The 26,253-nt window shown below is 37.8% G+C and overlaps 1 protein-coding gene across 1 annotated transcript; it reads left to right on the top strand.

Moving 5' to 3' along the window:
- On the top strand, positions 1–25,354 carry SLC25A46 (solute carrier family 25 member 46). Its single transcript, XM_050945902.1, is given in 9 exon segments — positions 1–217; positions 219–357; positions 3,428–3,470; positions 5,466–5,523; positions 6,163–6,240; positions 7,095–7,195; positions 13,328–13,384; positions 14,651–14,708; positions 22,771–25,354. Coding segments are annotated over 9 exon segments (1,236 nt in total). The 5' UTR covers positions 1–94; the 3' UTR covers positions 23,350–25,354.
- Positions 25,355–26,253: the final 899 nt, after the last annotated feature.

The following is a 26,253-nucleotide window of genomic DNA, read 5'->3' on the forward strand; positions in this document are numbered from 1 at the left end:
CGGAAGTAGATGCTGGGCGGCGGTACCAGCGGGTTCCTCGGTCGCTGTTGTTCGCGGCAGTTTGCAGACGCCCGCGCCCTCGTCGCGCTCCCGAATGCAGCCGCGGCGTCCTGAGGGCTTCGATGGGTTGGGCTACAGGGGGGGCGGCCGGGAGGAGCCGGGCCCCGGGGCCAAGCCCTACAGCTCCTCCTCGGACCTGAGCCACTGGGTCTCCAGCCCCCCCCGACATCCCGGGCAGCCGCAACCTGCACTGGGGAGAGAGGACCCCGCAGTACGGGGCCGGCCCGGCCGGAACCCCCCTCGGCGGAGTCGGCCTCAGCGACGAGCCGTACCCTGTGGGCGCCGGCACCAGCTCCGGTAAGGGGAGCCCGGCCGGGGCGGGGTGAGATAGCGAGGCGGTGCTGGAGGAAGGCACGGAGAGAGAGGGCGGTGCTGGGGTCAGGTGGGGGCAGCACAGGGTGAGGGGTGCCGGAAGGGAGCATAGGAACAATAGAGGTAGAAATGGACCCTTATTAAGGTGTCCCTGGTTCTCTCTGTGTGTTTTCTGGTTTAGCAACAGTCTCAAGTAAAGGAAAATGGATATAAAATAATCCACCTGCCCCTTGTCCTAGGAGGCAGGGGATTCCCCACATCCCAGCTCCTGCTATAATGTTACAGGATCAGCACCCAAAGGTATCAGTGTCACATAGTATAAATGAGTCCCTTCCCCAAAGAGTTTCTGGTCTAATCCAAGAATTGTCAAACTTCATTGCACCGTGACACCCTTGTGACAACAAATATTTCTACATGACCCAGGGGACCAAAGCCTGAGCCCCACAGCTCTGGATGAGGGGAGAGAGTAAAAATTAGATTTGTGAGACAGCAGGATCACTCTTTGCCTTATTTCCTACTACTGCTTTTCTCCAACCTTTTGGTACCTTTCACATTTTGATAAGACTTTGAAAAATAATTCAGTGATGTGGGACGAGGAGGATGTGGATGTGCTACTGCTGGAGGAGAAGCATAGCATCTGCCTTCTGAGGGGGCCTGCTGAAACATGGCTGTGTATGAAAGAAGGTTCAGTGTCTTGGACTCTCAGACGCACGGTTGGAGAGAGCTGTTTCTGCTCTGTGGGCAGTATGTGCAAGTTCATTCACTGGAGTCTCCTAAGGATCCAAGGGTGCTTGCAGGAGACATTCATCTCACCTGGCAAGTGAAGGATTCCAGTCTCTCCATAGAGGATTGGGGTGGAAAGCTCTTGGCTGAGATACTGTTGGAAGGAGCCCTGACATGTCTACCTTGGTAGCTCTACTGGAAGAGCCACTGAAGCAAAGAATAAGTATCTGTAGGGCAAAGAGCAAAAGTTCTTATCTCTGCCTTGTAAGTTGTAGGGGCAGAGAGAAAGTGCTTACTGCAATGAGTAAGAAATCTTTTTGTGTTCTGACTGTTGATTTCTTGGGTGACAGCAATTCGCAGCTGGGGATCATGGCACACAACAAGCAGAGGAATCTAACTCTTATTTGGAAGACTCCCCGTAGGGGAAGAAAGACTAATGATTGGTTAACATTGTGACAGTATCTACAGATGGAAAGAGATCACTGAATTGAGGTCAGTGAATTGAGCTTTCCAGATCTACATCCCTAAAGTTAGGCTTCTAAATTCATATCTAAGCTCATGTATAAAAGTGCCTGATTTTCAACAGTGCTGAATGTCTGCAAGTTAACTTCATTCAGGACTGTAGGCACTCAGCACCTTTGAAAATCAGGCTACTTTTATCTAGGAACTTAAATATAGATTTAGGACCCTAACTTTGGGCATCCAGGTTTGAAAATTTAGGCTGAAGGAAACTTAATACCCACTGGTCTTTTGGCAAAACTCATGAAGTCTTCTTGGATTGGATGTATCATTGAAAAATCTGTGGTTACTGTCTAAAAAATTTTGCACTCAGCTTTATCAAAAAAAGTCCTATGATGTGATCTCTTTGGGGGTTATTTTATAAAACAAATTTGAAGGTTTTTAGACCAAGCTTTTGGAAATACAGCTAGGCATGTTGTTTAACTTCTCAAATTCTGTTTCATAAACTCCTTATCTAACCTGAAACTTTCCATATAAATTCTTTGCTGGCTACAGAGCACATGTACAAAAGTTCAGGTGGAAAAGATTTTCAGTTTTGAGAAAATGAGGATCAGAATCAGGCTTATAATGAAAACCAAATAAACCTTAGGACTGAAAATAGTCACTCCATAGTTGTAAGTCTTAACTGGGAAGCTATTGATCAAAACAACCTAAGCAGCTTGCTGTTCCAGGGAATCATTATAATCAATTAGTTTTGTATTTTTGGTCATCAGATCAATATTTGAATAAATTCAAAACACTTGTCCAGAATTTCAATCTCCCCTCTTTCTGAACAAATTAATGTAAATTTTTGGTTGTGCATTTAACAGTACTAACATTTGTGTGTCCTGCTATTATAAAGTTTAAAGTGAGTTTAGTGTTAGGAAAAAGTTCCCATTTGACAGTACTAACACAAAGCCTTAGCAAACCAAGAGCAGGTCTACACTACAGGACTCAGTCGACCTAAGTTATGCAACTCCAGCAACGTGAATAACATAGCGGGAGTCAGTGTGGTTTAGGTCGACCTTTTGTGGTGTCTACACTGCACTGGGTCGATGGGAGAAACTCTCCTGTCCATTTACCTTATGCTTCTCATTTCAATGGAGTACTGGATTTGCCGGGAGAGCGATTGGCAATTGATTTGGTGGGTCTTCACTAGACCTGCTAACTTGACCCCCTGTTGATTGATCGCTGCACATCGATTCTCCGGTAAGTGGAGACAAGCTTTAAGTATGGCTTGGTAGCAGTGATGCAACATTCCCTGTGATGCCTTTTTACCAATATGCCCCAACATTGAGGTGGCAAGGACTTCTAGAAGTAAGATTCACTCTCTGTGCCTTTTGATTCTGTACTGCCAGTTCTTGTTGTGGCATCATAGTACTGACATTTGTCCATTAAAAACTGGACTGAGACCATATTCATGTCACACATGCTGTTGAACATGTTTTGGTCATTATAGATTTGGGTCAGTTTGTTTTTCCAGATGTCAGTCAAATTGTTTCCAGTTCCATTAGGCACCCAGTCCCTCTTTTCCTCATGTAGACAGTTTAAGGCAAATAAGTTACTTGTATTTGAGCTCCAACAAATTTTTATAAACCAGGCACTTCACATGCAAGTAGTCTTTGGTCAACAATTATATTTTACTTTTGCTGAGTTGGCAAAACTATCCCAAAGGTGGTATACTTTGTACACTGTGGTGCAGTGCTTAGAATTTGTTGACATGAGCAAGCTATAGAATGGGTTGCTTTGGTACTCTGTATTACAGTTATTTCTTTCCTCACTGTTCTGCAGTAAATATCAGTGCTGCATAATCTTCTGTTGTTTTTTCTTTCAGAGCAGTTGAATAGGTTTGCAGGCTTTGGTATTGGCCTTGCCAGGTAAGAATTTTTTGTTCTGTGTAAAACATATTTTTCACTGATAATTATGGCTTTTACATTTTGTACTCTGTCATGCTCCCTGAGTTCAAATTACAATATGGCTTTAACTGAGTTTAAAAATCTAGCACAAAGTTAATTGTTTTCTCTTACCTTCTTTCTCAAGCTAAGATACTGCAGCTCTTTCAGTTACTACAGTGATGGGTTTGATTCAAAAATCTATATAGGGCAGGAATTTTGGAAACCTCGGAACATATAAGTTGGTACAGTGTGTTTTGCATGAAGCAAACATCACCAGAAAATACTCTTATGTGTTTGGACTTTAGAAAGCAATAGTGTTGATAGAGTGGAACTAGTTGAAATTGCATTGGCAAAGTGTTCTTGAATTTTAAACCTCAGAAACAGTACTTAAAATATTGATTAGATAATGACAGAAGAATAATATCTACTGTAAACTAGATAGTGTGTGCTGTATTTCTTACATTTTGTCTGAGTCTAAATAAAGGATGATTTACAAGAATGAGTGCACATGGAGCCATTAGGTTTACTGCTGTTGGCACTGAATGAAACCAATCAAGAAATGAACATTATAACTACAGTATTAGCTTTTTAAGCAGTCTTCTCTCCAGCTCATAGCCTCTGGCCGATATCTTCAAATGTAATGGCAAAGGATGCTTGAAGCTATTAACATGGATCCCAGGAACTGCAGAGATTTTCAAATTGACCAAAGTTGACCCCCAATGAGTTAGATCTATATATCTTAAGGCTTTCAAATAGTATGGTCATGAGCAAAGTATGAAAACATAGCTATACTTCTGCTGATGTCTGCTTTCAGTGCAAGGAATCCCTAAAGAATATCGACATGCCTGTGCTATTTGGCAACTTGAGATCCTGTTCAAACAAAACAAAAGGCTGAGTCTTCCTCAGTTTAAAATTCATGCTGCATAGATTAACTGGAGAGAGAAATAGCCCAAGAGATATATGTACCTGATGACTGACTAGTTATAGTTAAAGATGTAATTTTCCACTCACCTCTATTTTGGAGAAACATGTTCAAATTTTATTTTGGGTAATCAGAAGAAAGAATCTAGAGGAGATGATTCTAAAATCAAGACAGTGTTGACTCCTGAATAGGAGAGAGGGATGTCGCTGAGAATCTGCAGTTAAATATGGAGAGACATCTGAGAATTCTGAAATGCTTCTGGGAAGAGTGCTTGTGCATTGGTCACTCAAATTAATGTTTCCAGGTAGTTTTAATCCTCCCTAAACAGGCGCAAATATCACCAAGCACAACTGCAAAGCATGTCAGAGCAGTAATATTGGGGTGGCAAAACTAACGAAAGCTGCTATCCTTATGTATGGAAATATATATTGTTTTTGTTGAGGAAATGGTGGACCTTAATATATACTGATTAATTCTGTTCTCATAACACATATTGGGATGTCTCTCCAAGTCTATGTCAAATGCAATAGATTTTTCAAGGTGCCTGGTGAATGAGGTTTTTGGGTCAACTGTTGAACCCCTTCATACATATCAACCTCTGTTAATATACTGTAGGGACCAAGCATACATATAGAAGAAGGCCTTTCTTTGAGAGGCTCTGTGGTGTAGAGGAATGACTGTAAAACTGGGAGTTGGGAGCTTTTAATTCTAGTTCTGCCACTAACCAGCTCTGCTGTCATAGTTGACTCACTTTGTGTCTCTGCTTATTTCCTCATATTAACAGGGAGAGGGTGTGAGCATTAATTTTTGTACAACTGTACCCCTAGGGAGTGGGTGATCGGTTTCTGAGCATCTGACCTTTTGGGCTGTTGGATAATATTTGGTTCACTCTCCAAAAATACCTGCTGGCAGGATGTGGACTAACACTGAGACGTAGTTTTGTGTATTCCCCAAATATTGTAAACATAATGTTAATTTGCTGCTAAAGAAAAATATCAGCTATTAATAGGTTTCAGTTTATTTTCACTACTTCTAAATACATTCCTCTTTCAAAGTCTATTTACAGAAAATGTTTTGGCACATCCTTGCATTGTTCTACGTCGCCAATGTCAGGTACATCTTTTTAAATTCTGCAATTGAATGTAATCTAGTTTCAGACCTTGTATACATTCTGATTGTAGAGTTATAAGGAAGCTTAAGACTTGTAAGTAGACAGTCAGGTAAAAAAGTTTTTAAAAACAAACTTCCTTATGTAACTTTTAGCACTTAAATTAAAATGTTGATCTAATTTACTTTCACTTTTCATGCTGTCTTTTTAGTTTGGATAATTAACGTAAAATAAAGGAAAAATAGCATCTAAGTGGTTACTAATAAAATTGTTGTCTGGTTCTCATGCAGGAGTAGAATGTTTTGGTGTTTGTTTACAAATAACTTTCCATTGGACTTTGTTTTTAAAAAAGGAAATTTTTTCTTTGTTTTTAAGATTTTTTTTTCAAAGCTTACTTTGACACCTAAATTTGCAAGTGAATTTTGATCTATGTCCTTCAAGTGGCAGTGAAGATTTTTAAAAGTGTTATTAATGTTTGAATGACGAAGAATGTTCAAGGTGCCTCAGTATAACAGTCCTTGTTTTAGATGATCTTGCAGTCTGAATTGTAACATTTAAGTGAATATTGATCACCTAAGTGTTTTAACAATAATTGTTTATATTCCAGCATTTTATTTTATATACATACATGTATATTTTAACAGGTTAATTATCACGCCCGGAATTATCATCTCACTCCATTTACTATTGTCAATATTATGTACAGCATCAATAAGACCCAGGTCAGTATTTTGAGCCCTCTATAGCATTACATAAAACAAAATTATGTAGATACAGTTGTGGCATATGTATTTAGTGAAACAGAAATGTTTTTCATCTCTAAATATTTTAAGACGCCAGCTGAGCATTACGAAAATATTTTTCTAAGTTTTATATTTATTAATTACTCAAAAGAGTTTAATAAAGAACTTCACTTTCTGTAGTCCTTTATTTCACTGTGATTAATATTTACTGGTAAAAAGTGTGTGTGTGCTTTTATGCGCGCGCGCACACAGAAAAAAACATGTCACTGAGGCCAAGAATTCAGCAGGATTCCAAAAAATATTAGATATTTATGTGGATAAAAAGAATATTTCAAGTTAAATGTGACTTTTTAAATTTTGGAAGACTACTGCACTCTGAATTCACTATAAAATTCAACATAATTATCCATGTTAATACAATATAAGGATGGTTTTGTGTCTAAAATCCAAGACTAGTTAAAAGAAGGGAATGTATTTCTGGGTTTGCAGAGGACAGGCTGGATGATTTGGGGTAAATCACTTAGCCTTTCTGTACCTCATTTTGCCCAACGGAAATGTAGAGATAATGCATACCAAAACTATTGTTGAGAGGCTTAATGTATTAATGCTTGTAAATCTTTCAGGTTATTTGATGGAAAGTGTTATTGATATGAAAAGTATTTAGAGATGATCCTTGTTTGGATCAAGGTCTAAATTGCATTAATTTGGGAACGTTCAGATCCAGTGTTCAATTTGGGCCCCTTTCTAGTGTGTTCCTACAATTTTATTAAAAGTGAAATATATTATCACCAATTTTCATGTTACTGAATCTAACTGGAAATGTTAAATTACAGGGTCCAAGAGCTCTTTGGAAAGGAATGGGGAGCACTTTCATAGTTCAGGGCATAACCCTTGGAACAGAGGGCATCATCAGCGAATTTACACCTTTGCCAAGGTATCTCACTTTCATTTTTTTTTTTTTTTTGTGGTATTTAACAAGTTGAACATTAACATTTGTTACTGAATACCATGCAAGGTATTAAAAATATGCAGTTATTTAAAAGTTTTGTTCTGTTATGGTAGCCAGATGTTCCGTAGGTAGTTTCAGTCAATGGATTGATTTAAATCAAGGAGATTTAAATAACTGGAAAGCCTCCTTTTAAATCCTTGATTTTAATCAACTTTTCCATTTGTACTTCAGTTCTTTTCTAAAGAAGGGTCCATTCCATTGATTGATATAACCATTAAAGCATGTTGATTTACAACTAAACTTCTTTAAACCAGACTATATAACTGTGTACATTTATTTAAACAATTATGTCGCTTAATATGTTCAATTCTTATTACCTATACATTTTTAGTGTGTTCAAAATGATGAACAATATGATGCTTGTTTACTACATATTTAACTTTTTCTCATCATTTGTGTCAAGCTGCATTAGAATGGCAACTAGAATTTAATTAAACAGTGATATATTGTATTTTTGTTAGGGCTGTCAATCACAGTTAACTCAAAAAAATTAATCGTGATTAATAATACCGTTAAATAATAGAAGACTAATTGAAATGTATTAAATATTCTTGGATGTTTTTGTACATTTTCAAATATATTGATTTCTATTACAGCACAGAATACAAAATGTACAGTGCACACATATTTTTTATTACAAGTATTTTCACTGTAAAAATAAACAAAAGAAATAATACTTTTCAGTCACCTCATACAAGTACTGTAGTGCAATCTCTTTATCGTGAAAGCGTAATTTACAAATACAGATTTTTTTTTGTTACACAACTGCACTCAAAAACAAAACAGTGTAAAACTTCAGAGCCTACAAGTCCACTCAGTCCTACTTCTTGTTCAGCCAATCACTAAGACAAGCAAGTTTGTTTACATTTATGGGAAATACTGCTGCCTGCTTCTTGTTTACAATGTCACCTGAAAGTGAGAACAGGAATTCACATGGCACTTTTGTAGCTGATGTTGCAAGGTGTTTACATGTCAAATAAGCTAAACATTCGAATGCCCCTTCATGCTTTGCCACTATTCCAGGGGACATGCTTCCATGCTAATGATGCTTGTTTAAAAAAAACAAAAAAAAAAAGCGATAATTAAATTTGTGACTGAATTCTTTGGGGGGGAAATTTTGTCTCCTGTTCTGTTTTACCCGCATTCTGTGATATATTTCATGTTATAGCAGTCTCGGATGATGACCCGACACATGTTCGTTTTAAGAACACTTTCACAGCAGATTTGACAAAACACCAAAGAAGGTACCAATGTAACATTTCTAAAAATAGCTACATTACTGAACCCAAGGTTTAAGAATCTGAAGTGCCGTACAAAATCTGAGAGGGACAATGTGTGGAGCATGCTTTCAGAAGTCTTAAAAGAGCAACACTCCGGTGCGGAAACTGCAGAACCCAAACTACCAAAAAAGAAAATCAACCTTCTGCTGGTGGCATCTGACTCAGATGATGAAAATGAACATGCATCGGTCTGCACTGCTTTGGATCGTTATCAAGCAGAACCCATCATCAGCATGGACGCATGTCCTCTGGAATGGTGGAACAGACAAACTTATTTGTCTGAACTATTGGCTGAAGTAGGACTGAGTGGACTTGTAGGCTCTAAAGTTTTACATTTTTATTTTTGAATGCCGTTTTTTTACACAATTCTACATTTGTAAGTTCAACTTTCATAATAAAGCGATTGCACTACAGTACTTGTATTAAGTGAATTGAAAAATACCCTTTCTTTTGTTTTTTACGGTGCAAATATTTGTAATAAAAAAATAAAGTGAACACTATACACTTTGTACTCTGTCTTGTAATAGAAATCAATATTTGAAAATGTAGAAGACATCCAAAAATATTTAAATAAATGGTATTGTAATATTGTTTAATCACACAATTAATGGCTTGGCGGCCCTAATTTTTAGTAAATGAAACAATCTTAAATGTTTTAGATACGTAAAACTTATCTTATCAAACATGTTTCACGCTTACAACTAAATGATTTATTAAACAGAGGGATTAACTTTAGTCAGTGAATTAAGCTGATTATTTCAGGTCATCCTGGGAAAATTTTCAAATACACCTATGTGAAGGTGACTAGAACTTAAGTTGCTATTCTTCTAAGTCTCTTGAAAATGGGGCAGTCTCTCCAGTTACTTAGGGTATGGCTATGTGATCGATCTGTCGGGGATCGATTTATCCCGAATAGTGTAGATGCAATAAAATCAATCCCCGATCACTCTGCTATCTACTCTGGAACTCCACCGCAGTGAGAGGCAGAAGCAGAGTTGACAGGGGAGGGGCCGCGGTCGACTCGCTGCCATCCTCACTTCCAGGTAAATCAACCTAAGATACACTGACTTCAGCTACGCTATTCGCGTAGCTGAAGTTGCGTATATTAAGGTCAACCCCCGCCCCAGTGTAGACCTAGCCTTAGGCTGACCTATTGTTCCATATTTATGAAGCTGACCTCAGAAGTTAGATATTTCCCCCCCAATTCTTTCTTTATATAGAAAAGCAGCTGTCAACTCAGTTTTTCATAGCAACTTATGGATTCAGCATATTTATTTTTTTATATCAGTGTTTTATGTGATAATAAGTAGTTTAGGTGCCCAATATTTGTACTAAATTTAAGATTTCATTTGAAATGGGATTATTTTTAAAAATTATTATGATATAAGTAAAAAAAAAAATTATTTTAAATCATTGTGAGGGAGCAGAGGAATGAAATTACTAGGCAGAAGGTTTAAAACAAATAGAAGGAAGTATTTCTTCACACAACGCACAGTCAACCTGTGGAACTCGTTGCCAGAGGATGTAGTGAAAGCTAAGACTACAACAGGATTCAAAAAAGAACTAGATAAATTCATGGAGGATAGGTCCATCAATGGCTGTTAGCCAGGATGGGCAGGGATGGTGTCCCTAGCCTCTGTTTTGCCAGAAGCTGGGGATGGGTGACAGGGTATGGATCTCTTGATGATTACCTTTCTGTTCATTCCCCCTGGGGGATCTGGCCTTGGCAACTGTCAAAAGACAGCATACTGAGCTGGATGGACCTTTGGTCTGATCTAATATGGCTGTTCTTATGTTTATATTTAACTGTCCTTGAAAGGTGAAAAATTACTGTTTTGATTACTGTCTGTGTCTACACTATTTCCCAGACAAGCCAGGCTGGGATCCCTCTTTCATGAATGCAAAAAGCATTATCCTTTTTGCTTCCTCGGTGAAGAACAAAAAAGTGTCTTTTTGCCTTCTTTTTATATTCCCAGAATTTATTGTTTTGTCCCCAGAATCAGGATGACCCTCATGATTTATTCCTTGGAATGCTAGTTCCATCTTGCTTTCACATCTTCATGTTGACAGCAAGTTCTACTAGCGTGCAGGTAGAACTACCTCTTGCATATTGCTCATAGTTCATGTGTGTTGTCGCACTGGTCTCTTTATTCTTGTGGAGTAGGTTGTAGGAATATACACTTCCACCAGTTCCCTTAACACAGAGACACCGGTAAAAGGGAAAAAGCATATTGTCAATGTGTACCAAGGCAGAAGACTTGTTCACACAGATTCAGCATCCAGATCTAAATTGATGCATAAAGTCTAGCTCTTCAGAGGAAAGTTAAAATTACTGGAGCATGCAGGAAAAGGGATTATGCCCTTATAAAATCAAGAAGGGCAGATCCTTGGAAGGTCTATTAGAGAGTTTGGGGAAATGTAGCTTTTTGACACAGTAGGCAGGGCAATCCAAGAGTATTTATTTTTGGTTCCCATCAATCTCATTTTAGAGTTTCTTCAGGCTAACTTAAATAACAGCATATAGCATGCTTCAGGTGCAAGCCTTGATGTTAAGAGCCCTCAGTGATTGACATTGGCTAGATAGGATCTCATCTGTTGTTGATTTTTGGGTAACTCAGAATCTCAGCTTTTTTTAATTCTTGATTTAAGTGGGATTGGGTGGGTCATAGATTCCTAAGGTGCCTTATGATCATCTGATCTGACTTTGTGCCTAATATGTGCTATTGAATTTCACGTAGTAGTTTCTGCACCATGCCTGTAACTTCTGGTTGAGCTTGATTTTAAGAAGTCGTCATGTAAAAACTTCAAGTGATGGGAAATACACCACATCTCTGTTTACATTATTTTAATGGTTAATTACCTAACTGTTAAAGCATGCACCTTATGGACAGTTTCTGAACATGTCTAGTTTCAGTTTCCAGATGTTTAATCCTGTTATGACTTTGTCTGCTAGACTGAAACACAAGTTGAGTTCTCTTCAATACAGTAATTTGAATCGAGCGGATTGATTTAAATCACAAGTGGAAAGGCTCATTTTAAATCATTGATTTCAATCAACTTACCTTTTGTACTTCCATTATTTTCTAAAGAGAAGTGCATTCTCGTTGGTTAATATAGCCATTAAAACATAGAATCATAGACTCTCACTCTAGTTAAATATATATTTTTGTTTTAATGTTTAGTAAGTAAGAGACAGGATCTTTTATTATGTCGATGTTAAGGAGATGGTGAAGGCCCAGGCCACAATGTGAACTGTTTTGATTACAAGATTTAGTAAGGTTTAATTTACAATACTTTTCTTGCTCAGCATAAAAACTGCCGTATACCTTTAAAGGTCTCTGTAAAAAACTGTGTGAATGAGAAATACGTGCATTAGAAAAAAATAAGGCGTGAAGGCCATTATTATAGCCAGACGGTCAAGGAACAAGAAGAGAGATTTAACGACACCAGAGACCCATCAATGAGCATCCATAATTAAGGAAGGGCAGATTAAGGACCCTGAGGTGGAGGTTTGCACCCCTAAAGACAAAACAATTGTTTTGATAAATCAAAACCAGAACAGGATGACCCTCTTGGAGGTGTTTTGGAATGTTATCATCAAAAGATAACGCCAATTAAGGAGTAAGTGGTCACAAACTAACAGCAAAATTCATAGACTTCAACAGAGAAAAAAAGATTATAAGAGCAGGGTGCTTGACCATGGGACTTTGGGTTCATCTTGCCACAACTCCAGGAGCATTGGATCGCACCTGACAGAGCCTGGCTCTCCTCTGCGACCAATCTGGCTGGCCATTAGATTGATCCAGGCTCTGTACTGGTAACTATAAACATGAACTGGGAGGACTGTATGCATGGTGTGTATGTGTAACTGAAAAGCATATGCTAATTACTGTATTATCAATAAATGCAGCATATTGCCTTTTTCCCTGAAAAAGATCCCGTGTGCTGCTTATAAGCATAACATATATCACTCACCATTTGCTAACATACTAAAAATATACAAATTAATAAGAATCTGAAATTAAACTATATAATTGCTTAAATAAATTTGTATAGTTATAATGTACCATTCTAGGTAGCAAAATGATGTACCAAATCTAGTATAAAGGCTCAATTTAGCTGTAAATCAACATTGACAAGTTTATGGAGGGGATGGTATAACGGGATAGCCTAATTTGGGCAATTAATTCGTCTTTGACTACTAGTGGTAAATATGCCCAGTGGCTTGTGATGGGATGTTAGATGGGGTGGCATCTGAGTTACTACAGAGAATTCTTTCCTGGGTGTCTGGCTGGTGAGTCTTGTCCACATGCTCAGGGTTTATTTGGAGTCGGGAAGGAATTTTCCTCCAGGGCAGATTGGCAGAAGCCCTGGGGGGTTTTTGCCTTCCTCTGCAGCGTGGGGCCTGGGTCACTTGCTGGAAGATTCTCTGCACCTTGAAGTCTTTAAACCATGATTTGAGGACTTCAATGGTTCAGACACAGGTTTGATACAGGAGTGGGTGAGTGAGATTCTGTGACCTGCATTGTGCAGGCGGTCAGACTAGATGATCATAATGATCCCTTCTGACCTTAAAGTCTATGATTCTATAAAAATATTGAATTAAAAATATATAATTTATACAAGCTAAGCATGATCTTTCCATTAGCTGTTGTGGAGGACATGCGTAGACCCTAATTAGCAAACTGATGTTTTAAAATACTGTGAGAGTGGTGAAATAAATGCTTGGGGTTTTCTGTCTTTGGATTTTACAGGTAAATTCTGCTTTAACTTTTAGGGAACTTTCACATAAATGGAGCCTGAGACAAATAGGAGGACACCTTCTACTGAAAAGGTAAGTATGGCTCTTGCTAAAATCTGAGAATACTCTTATGATAAGATGTGTATATATAAACACATCTTCTTAAGATAGAAGACCAAAGAATGCCACTACAGAGCCAGCAAGCACGTGGTTGCCAAAAGTTTCAGTGGTGTAATAAGATCACCAATGATGTACGTAAACTGAATATTCAGCTAAACTACCTTAAGGACCTAGGTAGAGATCAATCCAGGTGGCATTCAGTCTGCAAGGAGGCTGTGTCCCTTTGAAATTTGCCAGGATGATGACGATAGTTTTGTGGATTTTGAAAAGATGTTCTTAGCTGCAAATGAGAAATTCAGATTGTGTATGGATGGTCCCTAATAAACAGTGTAAGGCTACATCTTCACTGCACACCACTGGCAGTGGCTTGTAGGGTATGTGTAGCTACACGCAACATTAAAAAGCAGTCTGCATTCATACTGCTGAGTATTGCTGCATACCAGTGAAAAGCTCTGGTGTGGGGAGCTGCTGGAGCTTATCCCTGCAGCCAGAGTCTTTCGCTATGGTGGAAGCAGCAGGACAGGGAGGCGCTGCTTGGGTGAGTAGGGTATATACCCAGGTACATATCCACAGGGTTCAGGCATGTCCTTACTCTGCTGACACAAGCATTGCCTCACCTTATACAATACTATTTATGACTGTTAGGGAGGAGGGCATATAGTGTATGTACTATACATGCCACTGAAAGTTGTGTGCAGTGTAGGTATACTGTAAGAAACACACAGAGAACACCGCAGAAATTTAATTATTCCTTTTTAAAGTTCCTAATCTGATCTGTGGCTTATGGTTATTTGTGGCCCTTCAAAAATACAATTTCATAATTACCTTAATTATATAACACAATCTATTTAGTTTCTGATCCTGCAAGTTGTTCTGTGTGCTCAGTTGTGTTCACCCACATAGAGCCCCACTGATTTAAGGGATCAGAAACTAGTGATTCAATTTTGATTTCTGTACCACTTGTTAACTTCTGAATTGGCCACATAAAGCTAAAATTGTATATTACCAAGGATTTGATTACTTGCAGAACTTCTGATTGAACTTTATTTTGACTTGCTTAAAATTGAAGTAGTAATTCAACTAGTTTTGTATCATGTAAATAGTTTCCCTTGGGCATGGCTTCATAATTGTATAAATATGAGGATTTCAATGACTCAATATATCCTATGTCTGAGAATATTGATATTTTAGTAATATAATTCATAAACAAAATATTAACCTTTTTATTAATTCCTGCAGCCTAACCTATGTGGTAGCAATGCCTTTTTATTCAGCAAGCCTGGTTGAAACTGTGCAGGTAATTTACCATCTATATGTCTATTACATATAAAAAGATATGCTGTTCTTCTGTTTACAAATAAGAATTTATATAGAGAACTCAGTATTTGACTTTTTTTTTTTTTTCTCTCAGTGGATTTTGATTTACATTACTAGGAGTTTCTGTACAGTGCTATTGAAGTTCTGGTTTTCCTTTTTAGCTCTATTTACCTTTTTCTAAACACTAGTCATATATTTAGTTTTAAAAAAAACACTCAGCTTCATTCATTGACATACTAGACAAAGTACTTACCAAGATGTGGGGATTTGGCTTGCATATCATTAATAGATCTCTGCGAGCTCAGTCTACCTTTTTAACCTAGTATTTACCAAAAAAAAATTTAAAAGTTCCTCTGAGACTTACTGTTTCAGAGAAGCAGATAGGAATCCAATCTGATTCCTAATTGTGCTTCTTGAAATGCTAATAACCTTTACTCTATATCAAGGGGCAGTCTCTCTCTGCAATGCCCACTCCCAAAAGACACCAGTGAGGCCAGGATAGGCAACAAAACCCCCTTCTCAGGGCTGACACAACATAAATTAACACACAACCTTTTTCCTCACCTCTTAGCTGGGCAGTTCCATCTCTCTGTCTGGGCAAAAGTGGTTCTCCCCTGAAGTCATCTTAGGTTATTCAGTGCAGAATGTGAACTCCAGCCTCTTCGGCTGTTTCCCCAACCCTCTTCCCTCTAGAGGTGTAGGGAGTTCCAAGGATCCTTCTAGGCTATCATCTTACCCAATTTCAAGACTGCTCTTTGGAGGCCCTTTTCTTCAAGTTCCTTAAAAAACCTCTCCAGTGGGCCTAGGTGCTAGTAAACTTAAACAAACAAAAAACAAACAAAAAAAAACATTACAAATGCAAGTTTGATTTGCCCAGCAAGCCCAATTCACAAATTTTAAATTACTGAGCTAACACTTTCCCAGCCACCAGACATCTCTTAAAATACCTGCCCTCAATCAAAATTAATGAGCCTCACAGTGCCCTAGGAAGATAAAAATTAGAACAGACCAAGAGGGGAAGTGTTTTGCAGAGTCAGTCTTACAATTACTCAGTTTTGGCCTTTGTAGATCCACTGGTGCTCTTGGACTCCCAGATGACAGCAGAGACTCAGGAATATATTAATCTAGGCCAGGCGCAGGCAAACTTTTTGGCCTGAGGGCCACATCGGGTTTCTGAAACTGTATGGAAGGCCAATTAGTGGAGGCTGTGCCTCCACAAACAACCAGGCATGGCCCTGCCCCCACCCCTATCCGCCCTGCCCCCTTTTTTCACCCCCGATGACCCCCCTGGGACTCCTGCCCCATCCAACCCCCCCACCCCATTCCCTCATCGCCCCCCAGAGACCCCTGCCCCATCCACCCCTCACTGTCCCCTGACCGCCTATGGAACCCCTGATACCTCCCTCCCCCACTGCCCAACCCAACCTGCCCCTATTCAACTCCACTGTTCTCTGCCCTCTAACGACTCCCCCATCCACCCGCTACCCCCTGACCACCACCCTGAACTCCCCTACCCTCTACCAACCCACCTTCCCTGCCCCCTTACCGCGCTTCCGGGAGCACTGGTGGCACTGCAACTGCACTGCCTAGAGCGCCAGGACAGGCCGCGGCTCTGCAAGAGCCCCAGAGCCTTGCTCTGGTGGCACATCGAGCTGAGGCTGTGGGGGAAGGGGAACAGCGGGAGGGCCAGGAGCCAGCCTCCCGGGACAGGAGCTCGGGGGCTGGGCAGGAGAGTCCTGCAGGCCGGATGTAGCCTGCGGGCTGTAGTTTGCCCACCTCTGATCTAGCCTCCAGTTGTCCCCTTCAGATATGAACTTCACCGTAGTTATTTTCATCTTTGTCACTCTCAGTCTGAACTATTGTAATGTGTTTACATGGATCGGTCCTTGAAGACCATTTGAAAGCTTTAGCTAGTGCCATATACTGGTACTGTCTTATAGCAGGGCAGGCCATTGCAAGCATACAATACCTGGCAGCAAGTTCTTGTGCACTGGCTTGTCCCTTCCTGGTATAAATCAAAGCATAAGTGATTCTCTCTAAAGCACATAAAGGCCTAAAAGGACTGTTTCCAAGACGACACCTCCTCCTGCAGCCACATCGTAGCATTTATGTTCACCTGCTTTCTTGCTTCCCACAACTGAAATCCTGGGCACTGGGACAAAACAGTTTGGAGTGCAAGGTCATCGTCTTTGAAACTCTGCCCTACTTAAAGTACACCAAAGCCACAGTTTGGCAACATTTGATAATCTTTAACAATTTTCTTTAAACTTGGTTCAAAATATAAATCACAGCAAGATCAATTTAACCAACCAAGCGTGAAGTTTTTAGTTTAAAATGTCAAGCACAAAATATATTATCAGAACTTTGAGAATTTTTTTATGCTTTCATAATTTAGATGGCTGCTCAGATTTTTCTCAACTTAAGTTTGTGTCTAAGTTTTAAAATCAGGCATAGGAAATTTCAGTCTAAACAATTTTATTTTATGAGCAACAGCAAAAGGGAGATTAGGTTCTAATTTACATTCTAATCTTAACTATAGTTTGTATTATAAAGGCACCCTATATTTAATACTTCAGTATATTTTTCATATGTTTAAGATGGACAGGCATCTCAGCGATTCCTTTGTACAAGAGCAATTGATGCTCTGCCACGTAGGAGAAGTAGTTTTAACTCCCAGCTCTTGTTTTTCTCCCCTTGAGCTAGAGAACGTTGTAAAGGCAGTGATGTCAGTTCCTGGTGGAATACTCATGCTTTCAGTTCCACTGGTTAATTGGGACTGGCATGGATGGGTTCCAAAGAGAGGGCTGTGACAGTGTGGGATACCTCTGTGTCACATATGAATCCTATCTTGGGCTATGTCTACATGGCTTACCTTACAATGTGCAGCTGTGACACAACAGGCGCACCATTGTAAGGTGCACAGTGTAGACGTTCTTTGTTGCCAGGAGAGAGCTCTCCTGATGACAGCTAGGGGCGGTACCTTTGTTACCGGGAGATCATCTCCCACCAACAAAGCACTGTCTACACCAGCGCCTTTCATCATTAACTCTTGTCATTTGGGGGGGGTGTTTTTCAGTGAGCATCACAAGGAAGGGTGAAACTTGCACATCATGAACTGCAACCATTGTAGGCACATTGTGTATTGTTGTAGTTTTAAAGGATAATTAATTCTCTGATATGGATTGCCTTTAGTTTATTTCAGTGGGGTGTTTGTCAGGAGTTGTGATCGAGTGTCTATCTGCAAGTTTATTGATGATACTCAGCCTATTTAACTGTGCATGTCTGAGTATCTCAGAGCATAGTCCCTTAACACAATATGTTAAAATGTCTGCCCTGGTTACTGGAAACATTAATGTAAGCCAGTTTTCCTATGAGTAGTAACACTGAAACGATAATGAACTTTTCAGTTTTTTACTCTGAATCAGGAAGAGTTGGGATGTGTCCTGGAAAAAAAAACATTAACATGAGCTCCCCTCCAGTATAAGAGGTGCATTGGTGGCAGCTGAGAATTGTTAAATGTTTAAGGTTATATATCTTGCTACTGACAACTTTTAATACTAGCTTTTGAGTATTTGTTTTTTTACACAGCAAGCATTCTTGCAAGAATCATGCTGCTCACCTGTTGTTGTCACTATAGTTCTGCACATAAAATGGCTGTACTTGCCTGTCTTAAAGATGGATAATCTATGAGCTGGAGAAATTTCTTGTCATCTTGACACTTTTTAGTCTTTTTCACCATAAACCACATGGTGGCACACTTGACATATAAAATTGAGTCTGTAGTTTTGAAGCACTAGAGTCAATTTTGCATAACAAAATGAAGAAAGCTAAGATTTTCACTGGTATTTTTAGTAAAAGTTGTGGACAGGTCACAGGCAATAAAGAAAAATTCACAGAATCTGTGACCTTTCCCTGACTTTTACTAAAAATCTGTGACAAAATGGGGATCTGTGGGTGCCCACAGTGCCTGCAGCAGGGCAGCTGCATAGTGACTAGGAGCTTCTGTAACTTCTACGACCTCTGTGACTAAATCATAGCCTTAAAAATGAACAATGTTTAGATTTTTTATATGAAGTGTCTACAATTCCTTTTAAGAAATGTAAAATTTCCATTGTAAGAGGAAGCTGTTTCAACTGTTTATTAAAACAAAGCCTTTGCTGATAAAATGGAATTTACTTTTGTAGTTTATTTATGCTGGATGCCTCCATTGTGCTTATCTTGCTATTATAGCAGATACTTTTCATTTTAGTATTCTGTTTTCCTTGCTTTACAAATAAAGGAAGACATGGTATTTTCATTTTTCAAAACATAAAATTTTCAAATTGTGCATGTGTGTTCTATGGGTTTTTTTTAAATTTAGTATCAGAACTACTTGGCAGTGCTTACTTACATACTACCTTTATCTCCTGTAGAAAATATTCAATTTAAAATTTTTAACATTTTTCTTTTTGCATGTTTTTGGAAAAGAGTGCAGCGGGCAGGTATAGTGCCATATTGAGTCATACAAGTTTTTTCATGTATTTTAAATATTACCTCTTCTAGATTATCTAGATCACAACGGCCTGTAAACCAATAATTTGTTTTAAATGCAGACTTCTAAGTTTGTTAATTAGGTGTCACTAATAATTAATAAATTGTATTTTCACAGGTTTGAATTTACTCAGTAATGAAACTTCGATAACTCATCGAGTGAGATTATTAAACAATTGTTAGTTCATAACAAATATATTCTTTACCCAGATCTATGAAACCACTCCTGCAGCCCATGACAGTTTGATTTGTATATTGTCTGGTTACATTGTTTTCTTAAAAGCTGATACGCTTATACTAGAATTATTTACAGTTTCATTCTCATTACTTCCTTTTCATATAGAGAAATATCTTATTTTTAATATTTTCCTTATATTTTATAAATTCCGAACCTCCTAATCAGACATCTGTTATTTCCTTACGCCTTTTCGGTGGTTACATCATATTTTGCTAGCTCAAGCAACTGGTACTTGTGGTTAGTAGATCTCTAAAAATATTTTTCTTAATTCTTGTAGAATTATCAGAGAAAACAAGTTGGTATTTTTCCTCCTCTTAGCATAACTGTGAAGCACTATGGGAGAGTCTGACTCATAGGCAAGCTATAAGGCCTTATAAATGTCTGTTTTATGTCAGCATTGTGTTTTGCAATTAATTTAGCCCTTAAGCTATTTCTTGATCTTATATGTTTCAGCTTTCAAAATGTTGCCAAAATAAAACTATGCATACCTTGGATTATTTGTCACTATTGTGCACACAAAGTGTATGTCTGGGGTAAGAAAATCAATATACCAAAAGATGATTTTAATAAACCTCAGTGATTTGTGTGCAGCAGGATAACATGATTTTACATTTGAGAAGGATAGGAAGATAAAAGAAAACATGTACCAAAATCTATATTGTGCTGTTTATTGAAAGATCGTACGTAAAAGAGCCATCAAAATTATTTAATTTTAAAAACGTATATTATAGTATACTTAATGCTAAATCCAACACATCAAGGTTGGTGGACTACATTTGACAAACTACCCTAAAAGTATTCTGGCATACAGGTATACTCACCTATGCAACCTCCCCTTTGTTTTTAATTTTCCGGTGGGTAGGCAGTATACTGAGATTTACAGAAAAAAGTTTGTAAATCTTAATGTGCTGCCTGTCCACAAGTACATGGCCCCATTGATATAAGACTTATTCATGCTTAACTCCCACTGAAGTTATAAAGGTTCCAAGATTGGGCTCAGTATAGTATAAAGTACTGCATGTAATCAGAAAGGAAGCCAGTGCTTTTGGCTTATCAGGACTATCTAGGGATATAATAGGACGATTTGAAAAAATATGAATAAATAAATATGAAAATAATAACTTAAGATGATCCTAGCGATTTTTTTATGGATGGCAGCATGGGTGAAGAGAGCACTATTTTAGCATCAAGAATTGAATGAAAGACACCACCATAATTATTACAACATACATAGTTGTAAGTCTGTTACACTTACCATAACCCCTACTAAATCTTTAGACTCACTTATCTGAATTTTTGTAGTTAAGGTTATGTCTGGATTTGCTCTTCACTTTTAACTAATACAAATTAAAAATAGATGACATAGCAAAGACTCACATTTTATCTTAAAAGTAAAGCAATTCCAAATAAATTGCATTTGTCCTTCAGGTTTTTTAATAGAATATCCTTGTTTTCATACAGTTAAATGTTTCCAGGATTCTGTGCTATGAAATAACACTTTCTGAATACACTGATTACTGTACATACTTAGTTTTGGTGGATTAAGGTACTTAGAATCAAAACAGGTAATTGTAAATTGATATTTTTAAGATTTTTATGTAAAAAATAGTTTACATTCTGTAATATAAAGATTTGATCCAATTCAATAAATCAGTGTTATAGTATTATTATGTATGTGCAAGTACAGTAACCACTCCACCCAATGTGCAGCGGCAGTCAAAAAAGCAAACAGAATGTTGGGAATCATTAAGAAAGGGATAGATAATAAAACTGAAAATATCCTATTGCCTCTATATCAGTGATTCCCAAACTTTAATAGCTTGTGAACCCCTTTCACTAAAATGTCAAGTCTCACAAACCCCCTCCTGAAAATGAATATTTCCAGGGACTTTCTCCTTTACCTGAGTATAAATTAGAAAATCAGTGATCTTGGAAATATAAAATTGGTTTTTAGGATATGCTGATTACACACTATGTATTATTATTATTTATCATTACAGTATTTTTATTACATTATGAAAACGGCAACGCTCTTCCAAGATCTCACTTTCGTCACTTGTATCACTTTGAATAAGCCTGTTATAATACAAGGCTCATAGGTTTCATCAGGGATTATCAGAGGAGAAACAGCATGAAGGGATTTAAGAAGCCAACTCAGAGTTCCTCCTACACAAGCATTCAGTCTTGAACAGTCTAGGCAAACAACGCTCATTAAAACAAAACTTAAACTTGTTCTTCATAATAATTTTAAGAACAACACTAGCTGCCTATTTAATTTTAGAAACAGCAAAAAATATCCGCCTCCCTCTGCATTTCTTATAAGGAGTCTTGAAGTTTAAATCTCAGTGTGATCGATATGCTTGCTTTGATCTGCTTAGCTCTTGGAAGTCCAGAGACTCCGGGCTGCTGGCCCTGGAGTCCTTAGGGATAACTCTGTCCGCCATTAGGGATTTTTTTTTTCCCGAGAACCCTCTGTAACATTTCTCGAACCCCCGTTTGGGAACCACTGCTCTATATAAATCCATGGTACACCCACATCTTGAATACTGCATGCCGATGTGGTCGCCCCATCTCAAAAAAAAAAAAAGAATTGGAAATGGTTCAGAAAAGGGCAACAAAAATAATTAGGGGTATGGAATGGATGCCATATGAGGAGAGATGAGTAAAACCAGGGCTTGTCAGCTTGGAAAAGAGATGACTAAGGGGGGATATGATAGAGGTCTATAAAATCATGGCTTGTGTGGAGAAAGTAAATATGTGTTGTTTACTTCTTCTCATAACACAAGAACTAGGGATCACCAAATGAAATTAATAGGCAGCAGGTTTAAAACAAACAAAAGGAAGTATTTCTTCACAAAATGCACAGTTAACCTGTGGAACTATTTGCCAGAGGCTATTGTGAAGGCCAGGACTACATCAGGGTTCAAAAAAGAACTAGGTAAGTTCATGAAGGATAGATCCATCAATGGCTATTAGGCAGGATGGGCAGGGATGATGTCCCTCACCTCTGTTTTGCCAGAAGCTGAGAATGGGTGACAGCTTTGATGATTGCCTGTTCTATTTATTCTCTCTGGGGCACCTGGCCTTGGCAACTGTCGAAAGACAGCATCCTGAGCTAGATGGACCTTTGGTCTGATCTAGTATGGCTGTTCTTATATTTATATTGAACTGTCCTTGAAAGGTGAGAAAATACTGCTTTGATTACTGTCTATCTACACTATTTCCCAGACAAGCCAGGCAGATACTAATTTTAACTATTTCATTTTGGTTGTAGAGTGAAATCATTCGAGATAATCCTGGAATTTTGGACTGTGTGAAAGAAGGGATTGGCAGAGTGATTGGCATGGGAGTGCCCCATAGCAAACGGCTCCTCCCCCTTATGGCCTTGACCTTTCCCACTGTTCTACATGGAGTTCTTCATTACATCATCAGTTCCATCATCCAGAAGTTTGTGCTGCTTGTCCTAAAAAGGGAGAATTCCCAGAGCCTTCCAACAGAGAGCTCCAATTCTGTGCAGAGTATGTTGGATGCTTATTTTCCAGAACTTATAGCTAGCTTTGCTGCCAGCCTTTGTGCTGATGTCATGATTTACCCGCTGGAGACAGTTTTACACCGCCTTCATATTCAGGGAACACGCACAATAATTGACAATACAGACCTTGGCTATGAAGTGCTTCCAATCAATACTCAGTATGAGGGAATGAGAGACTGCATCAATACTATAAAGCAGGAAGAAGGAATGCTGGGTTTTTATAAAGGGTTTGGAGCTGTTGTTGTACAGTATACACTGCATGTGGCTGTTTTACAGCTCACTAAAATTATTTACTCCATGCTGCTTCAAAATGTTGCTTAAAAGTACATTCCTATATTGATTAGCATTGGGGACATGATCTGGTCACTTAATGAATTATGGTAAAAAGAGATGGATAGGAAAATGAAATCTAAAAGATGAGAATCTGTAGTAGTGGTTTCTCTTTTTGCAGTCTGAAGTGTTCGTTTGAAAACTGGAATTTGAATTTCAAAATGTCCTTTTTAAGAAGTACTCCATAAAATTAAAACAAGGACTATTGCTGGAATTTGAATATCTTGAGATGTGAAATATTATGTGGAAGAGAATCATAATTTAAAGTGGGCAAATTCATATAGAGGATATATATGACTTATCTCATTTCAGTATAGATAACCTTTGCATCTACCTGTAGACTGACATGGAAAATGGCATTTCTAATGGCACTGTTCACATACGCTTTATGACTAAAGGACAAATAGTCGTCGTCATCTTTGGCAATGAATTTCTTCTGATAAATAAAGGGGTTTGGTTTCAGAACTAATGCAAGATATGTGAGGATTTACTGGTCTTTCATAAACCTGTTTTAACCTTTACTGTTAATGTGGTTAGGTCAGAATGGTAACTTAAAAAAAAAAAAATCTTGTTCTTCACATTTTTTCTCCACATTGTTTTCTCTGTTTACAGATACAAACAAGACTTTCACTGCTGCAACATACATCTAGGGGGAAATATAAACTAAATGTTTTATGCTTTGTACATCGCCCATAGCAAATTATTTTGTAATAAGAACTTTGTCGTCTTGGTATGTGCAAGGTGAACTAGAACACTAGGTAGCTCTCTTCTACAGGTCCACTAGTGTTACAGGGTAAATAGTTGCTAAAATTTATGACTTGAATAAAGTAAATATGCACATAATTAGCTGATAGATATAAAAGTGCCATTTTTAAAGTCAAATTTCCAACCATAACCACAATTTGAGAGATTTGTTTTCCAAGGTATTTTTGCATAAAAGAATAATCATGAGACATGATTTTAGTATCCATGTTCAAATAATACTTTGAAAGCATAAAAAGATTAACTGGTCTTTATTTTCTTCAGTTACTCTCTGTTAGATTGCACTGCCTGGGAGAGAGATGCAAACACACAGATTTGGTCTTCAGGGTCCTTTGTCTTCCGTAGAGCAGCAGTCTACTTAAGAAAGCCTCCACTTATGATTTTGCATTTAAGTCCTTAAAAATGTGTTTGGTGGATTAAATATTTGATGGGCAATATTCAACTCTGTTTCACAATTAATATATAATGTTTGATGACTGCTGACATTTATTTTTCCTCCTCCCTTCCCCCAACGTCCAAACCAAGATTTTCAGTCTTGAAAAAGTTTTGATTGTTCTGAATTGTTAATTTGCTGCTTGGTTTCCAACATAGATTTCATGAAGATGTTTAAAAAGAGATGTTTTAACAAGTAAACCAGATGAGCATGTTAAAAGAAAATCACTTTTAAACAATATGAAAGGTTACTGCCTTTCTTATAAATTAACTTTTGTGGTAGATGTCTTTGTATATATCTGTGTGAATATAGTAAATTGATGTGTATTTAATTGATCAATCTTAAAATGTACAGTAGTTTTTATTTATGGAAAGTAGTCATGGCAGAACTATGAACAGCTTTGACTCAACTGCAATGACTTATGAATTGACATATTTTGAAAATAATTTGGCTTTGCTTACAGTTAAACTTATTTCTATGTATTTTAAGACCATAAGTGTTAAAATGGAAAGTATAGTAAACTTGGGACCTGACCCTTTCTTTTGAATATTGTTTTTTCCGCAAGTTTAGTGTGTAAAATGGGAGCAATCAGATAACAGAGAAATACAATGTAAGAATTTGGAAAAAGTAATTTACCAAAGAGATACCAAAAATGTAGTACATAAATCAGAGCTCTGTCTTGTAGGCTTTCCATTTATAGGTGTATTTTAAAAGTGCTGTAATATTTCAAGGTTCCTTTTTTAAAAGTATTCTACAAATTGAGAAATCTCAATAAAACTCAAGACAGCAACACTGCTCAAACATTCCAGTCTTTGTGAATTACTTACATCTTTTTAAAATGTGTATCAGCAAAGACTGGCCATTATATCTTAAAAAATAAAGAACTAAAAGTGTCTCAAATTTGTATTTAGGTACCTAAATAAAAGTAGCCTGACATTCAAAGGTGCTGAACACCCAAAAGCTGTATTGAAGTAAATTAATCCAATAATTATGATAATTATACATTTAAATTATTTTCACCAACCAGCCCTAAATATTGTATTTGCATAGCTGATAAGAACACAAATGATGACTCGTCTCAGTCAGAAAGGGTTGGTTTTACTCCTAGAAAAGTATTCTAACAAAAAAAATACATGTCTATTGTTTGTCACACATGGACAAAGGAAGCAGGAAGTTGTCTGAGTACACAGGTTACCTTCCCCTGACAAAATATATGCATAGTTTAGAACTGATTCCAGTGTCAAATTCTCATTTTTGCCTTCATTGCCAACTTTGAGTGACTTGAGTGACCCACAATTCTTGCCATTGAGCCAAATCCTCAGCTGTTGTAATTCTTTTTGGCACATTGATTTGAAAGAACATTATAAACTGTACAGCGACTGCCTTGTAATGTGAAAGTTAACTTGCTCTCAGAATACTTCACATTTCCTTTGTCATCTTTTCCTCATTTAGGGAGAAAATATTAGGTCTCCATGTATATTTCTGTAAACTGTTTTACCCTTAGAAAATCTTCCTAGCCCTTTCTCAATGGCATCTCTAAAGTCACCATTTGTGTTCATGCCTGCCATTTGAGTTTCAACGTGTGCGGGGCTGAGTGGGAAAACTCATTTTAGCTTTTAATTATCACAATTATTAGATTATTTGCTTACTCATTGGGCATTGTTAGTCCTGTTTCTCCAATTTTAGACATAAGACTAGTC

This window comes from Gopherus flavomarginatus, chromosome 3 (assembly GCF_025201925.1).
Source record: "Gopherus flavomarginatus isolate rGopFla2 chromosome 3, rGopFla2.mat.asm, whole genome shotgun sequence".
Classification (NCBI taxonomy): domain Eukaryota; kingdom Metazoa; phylum Chordata; order Testudines; family Testudinidae; genus Gopherus; species Gopherus flavomarginatus.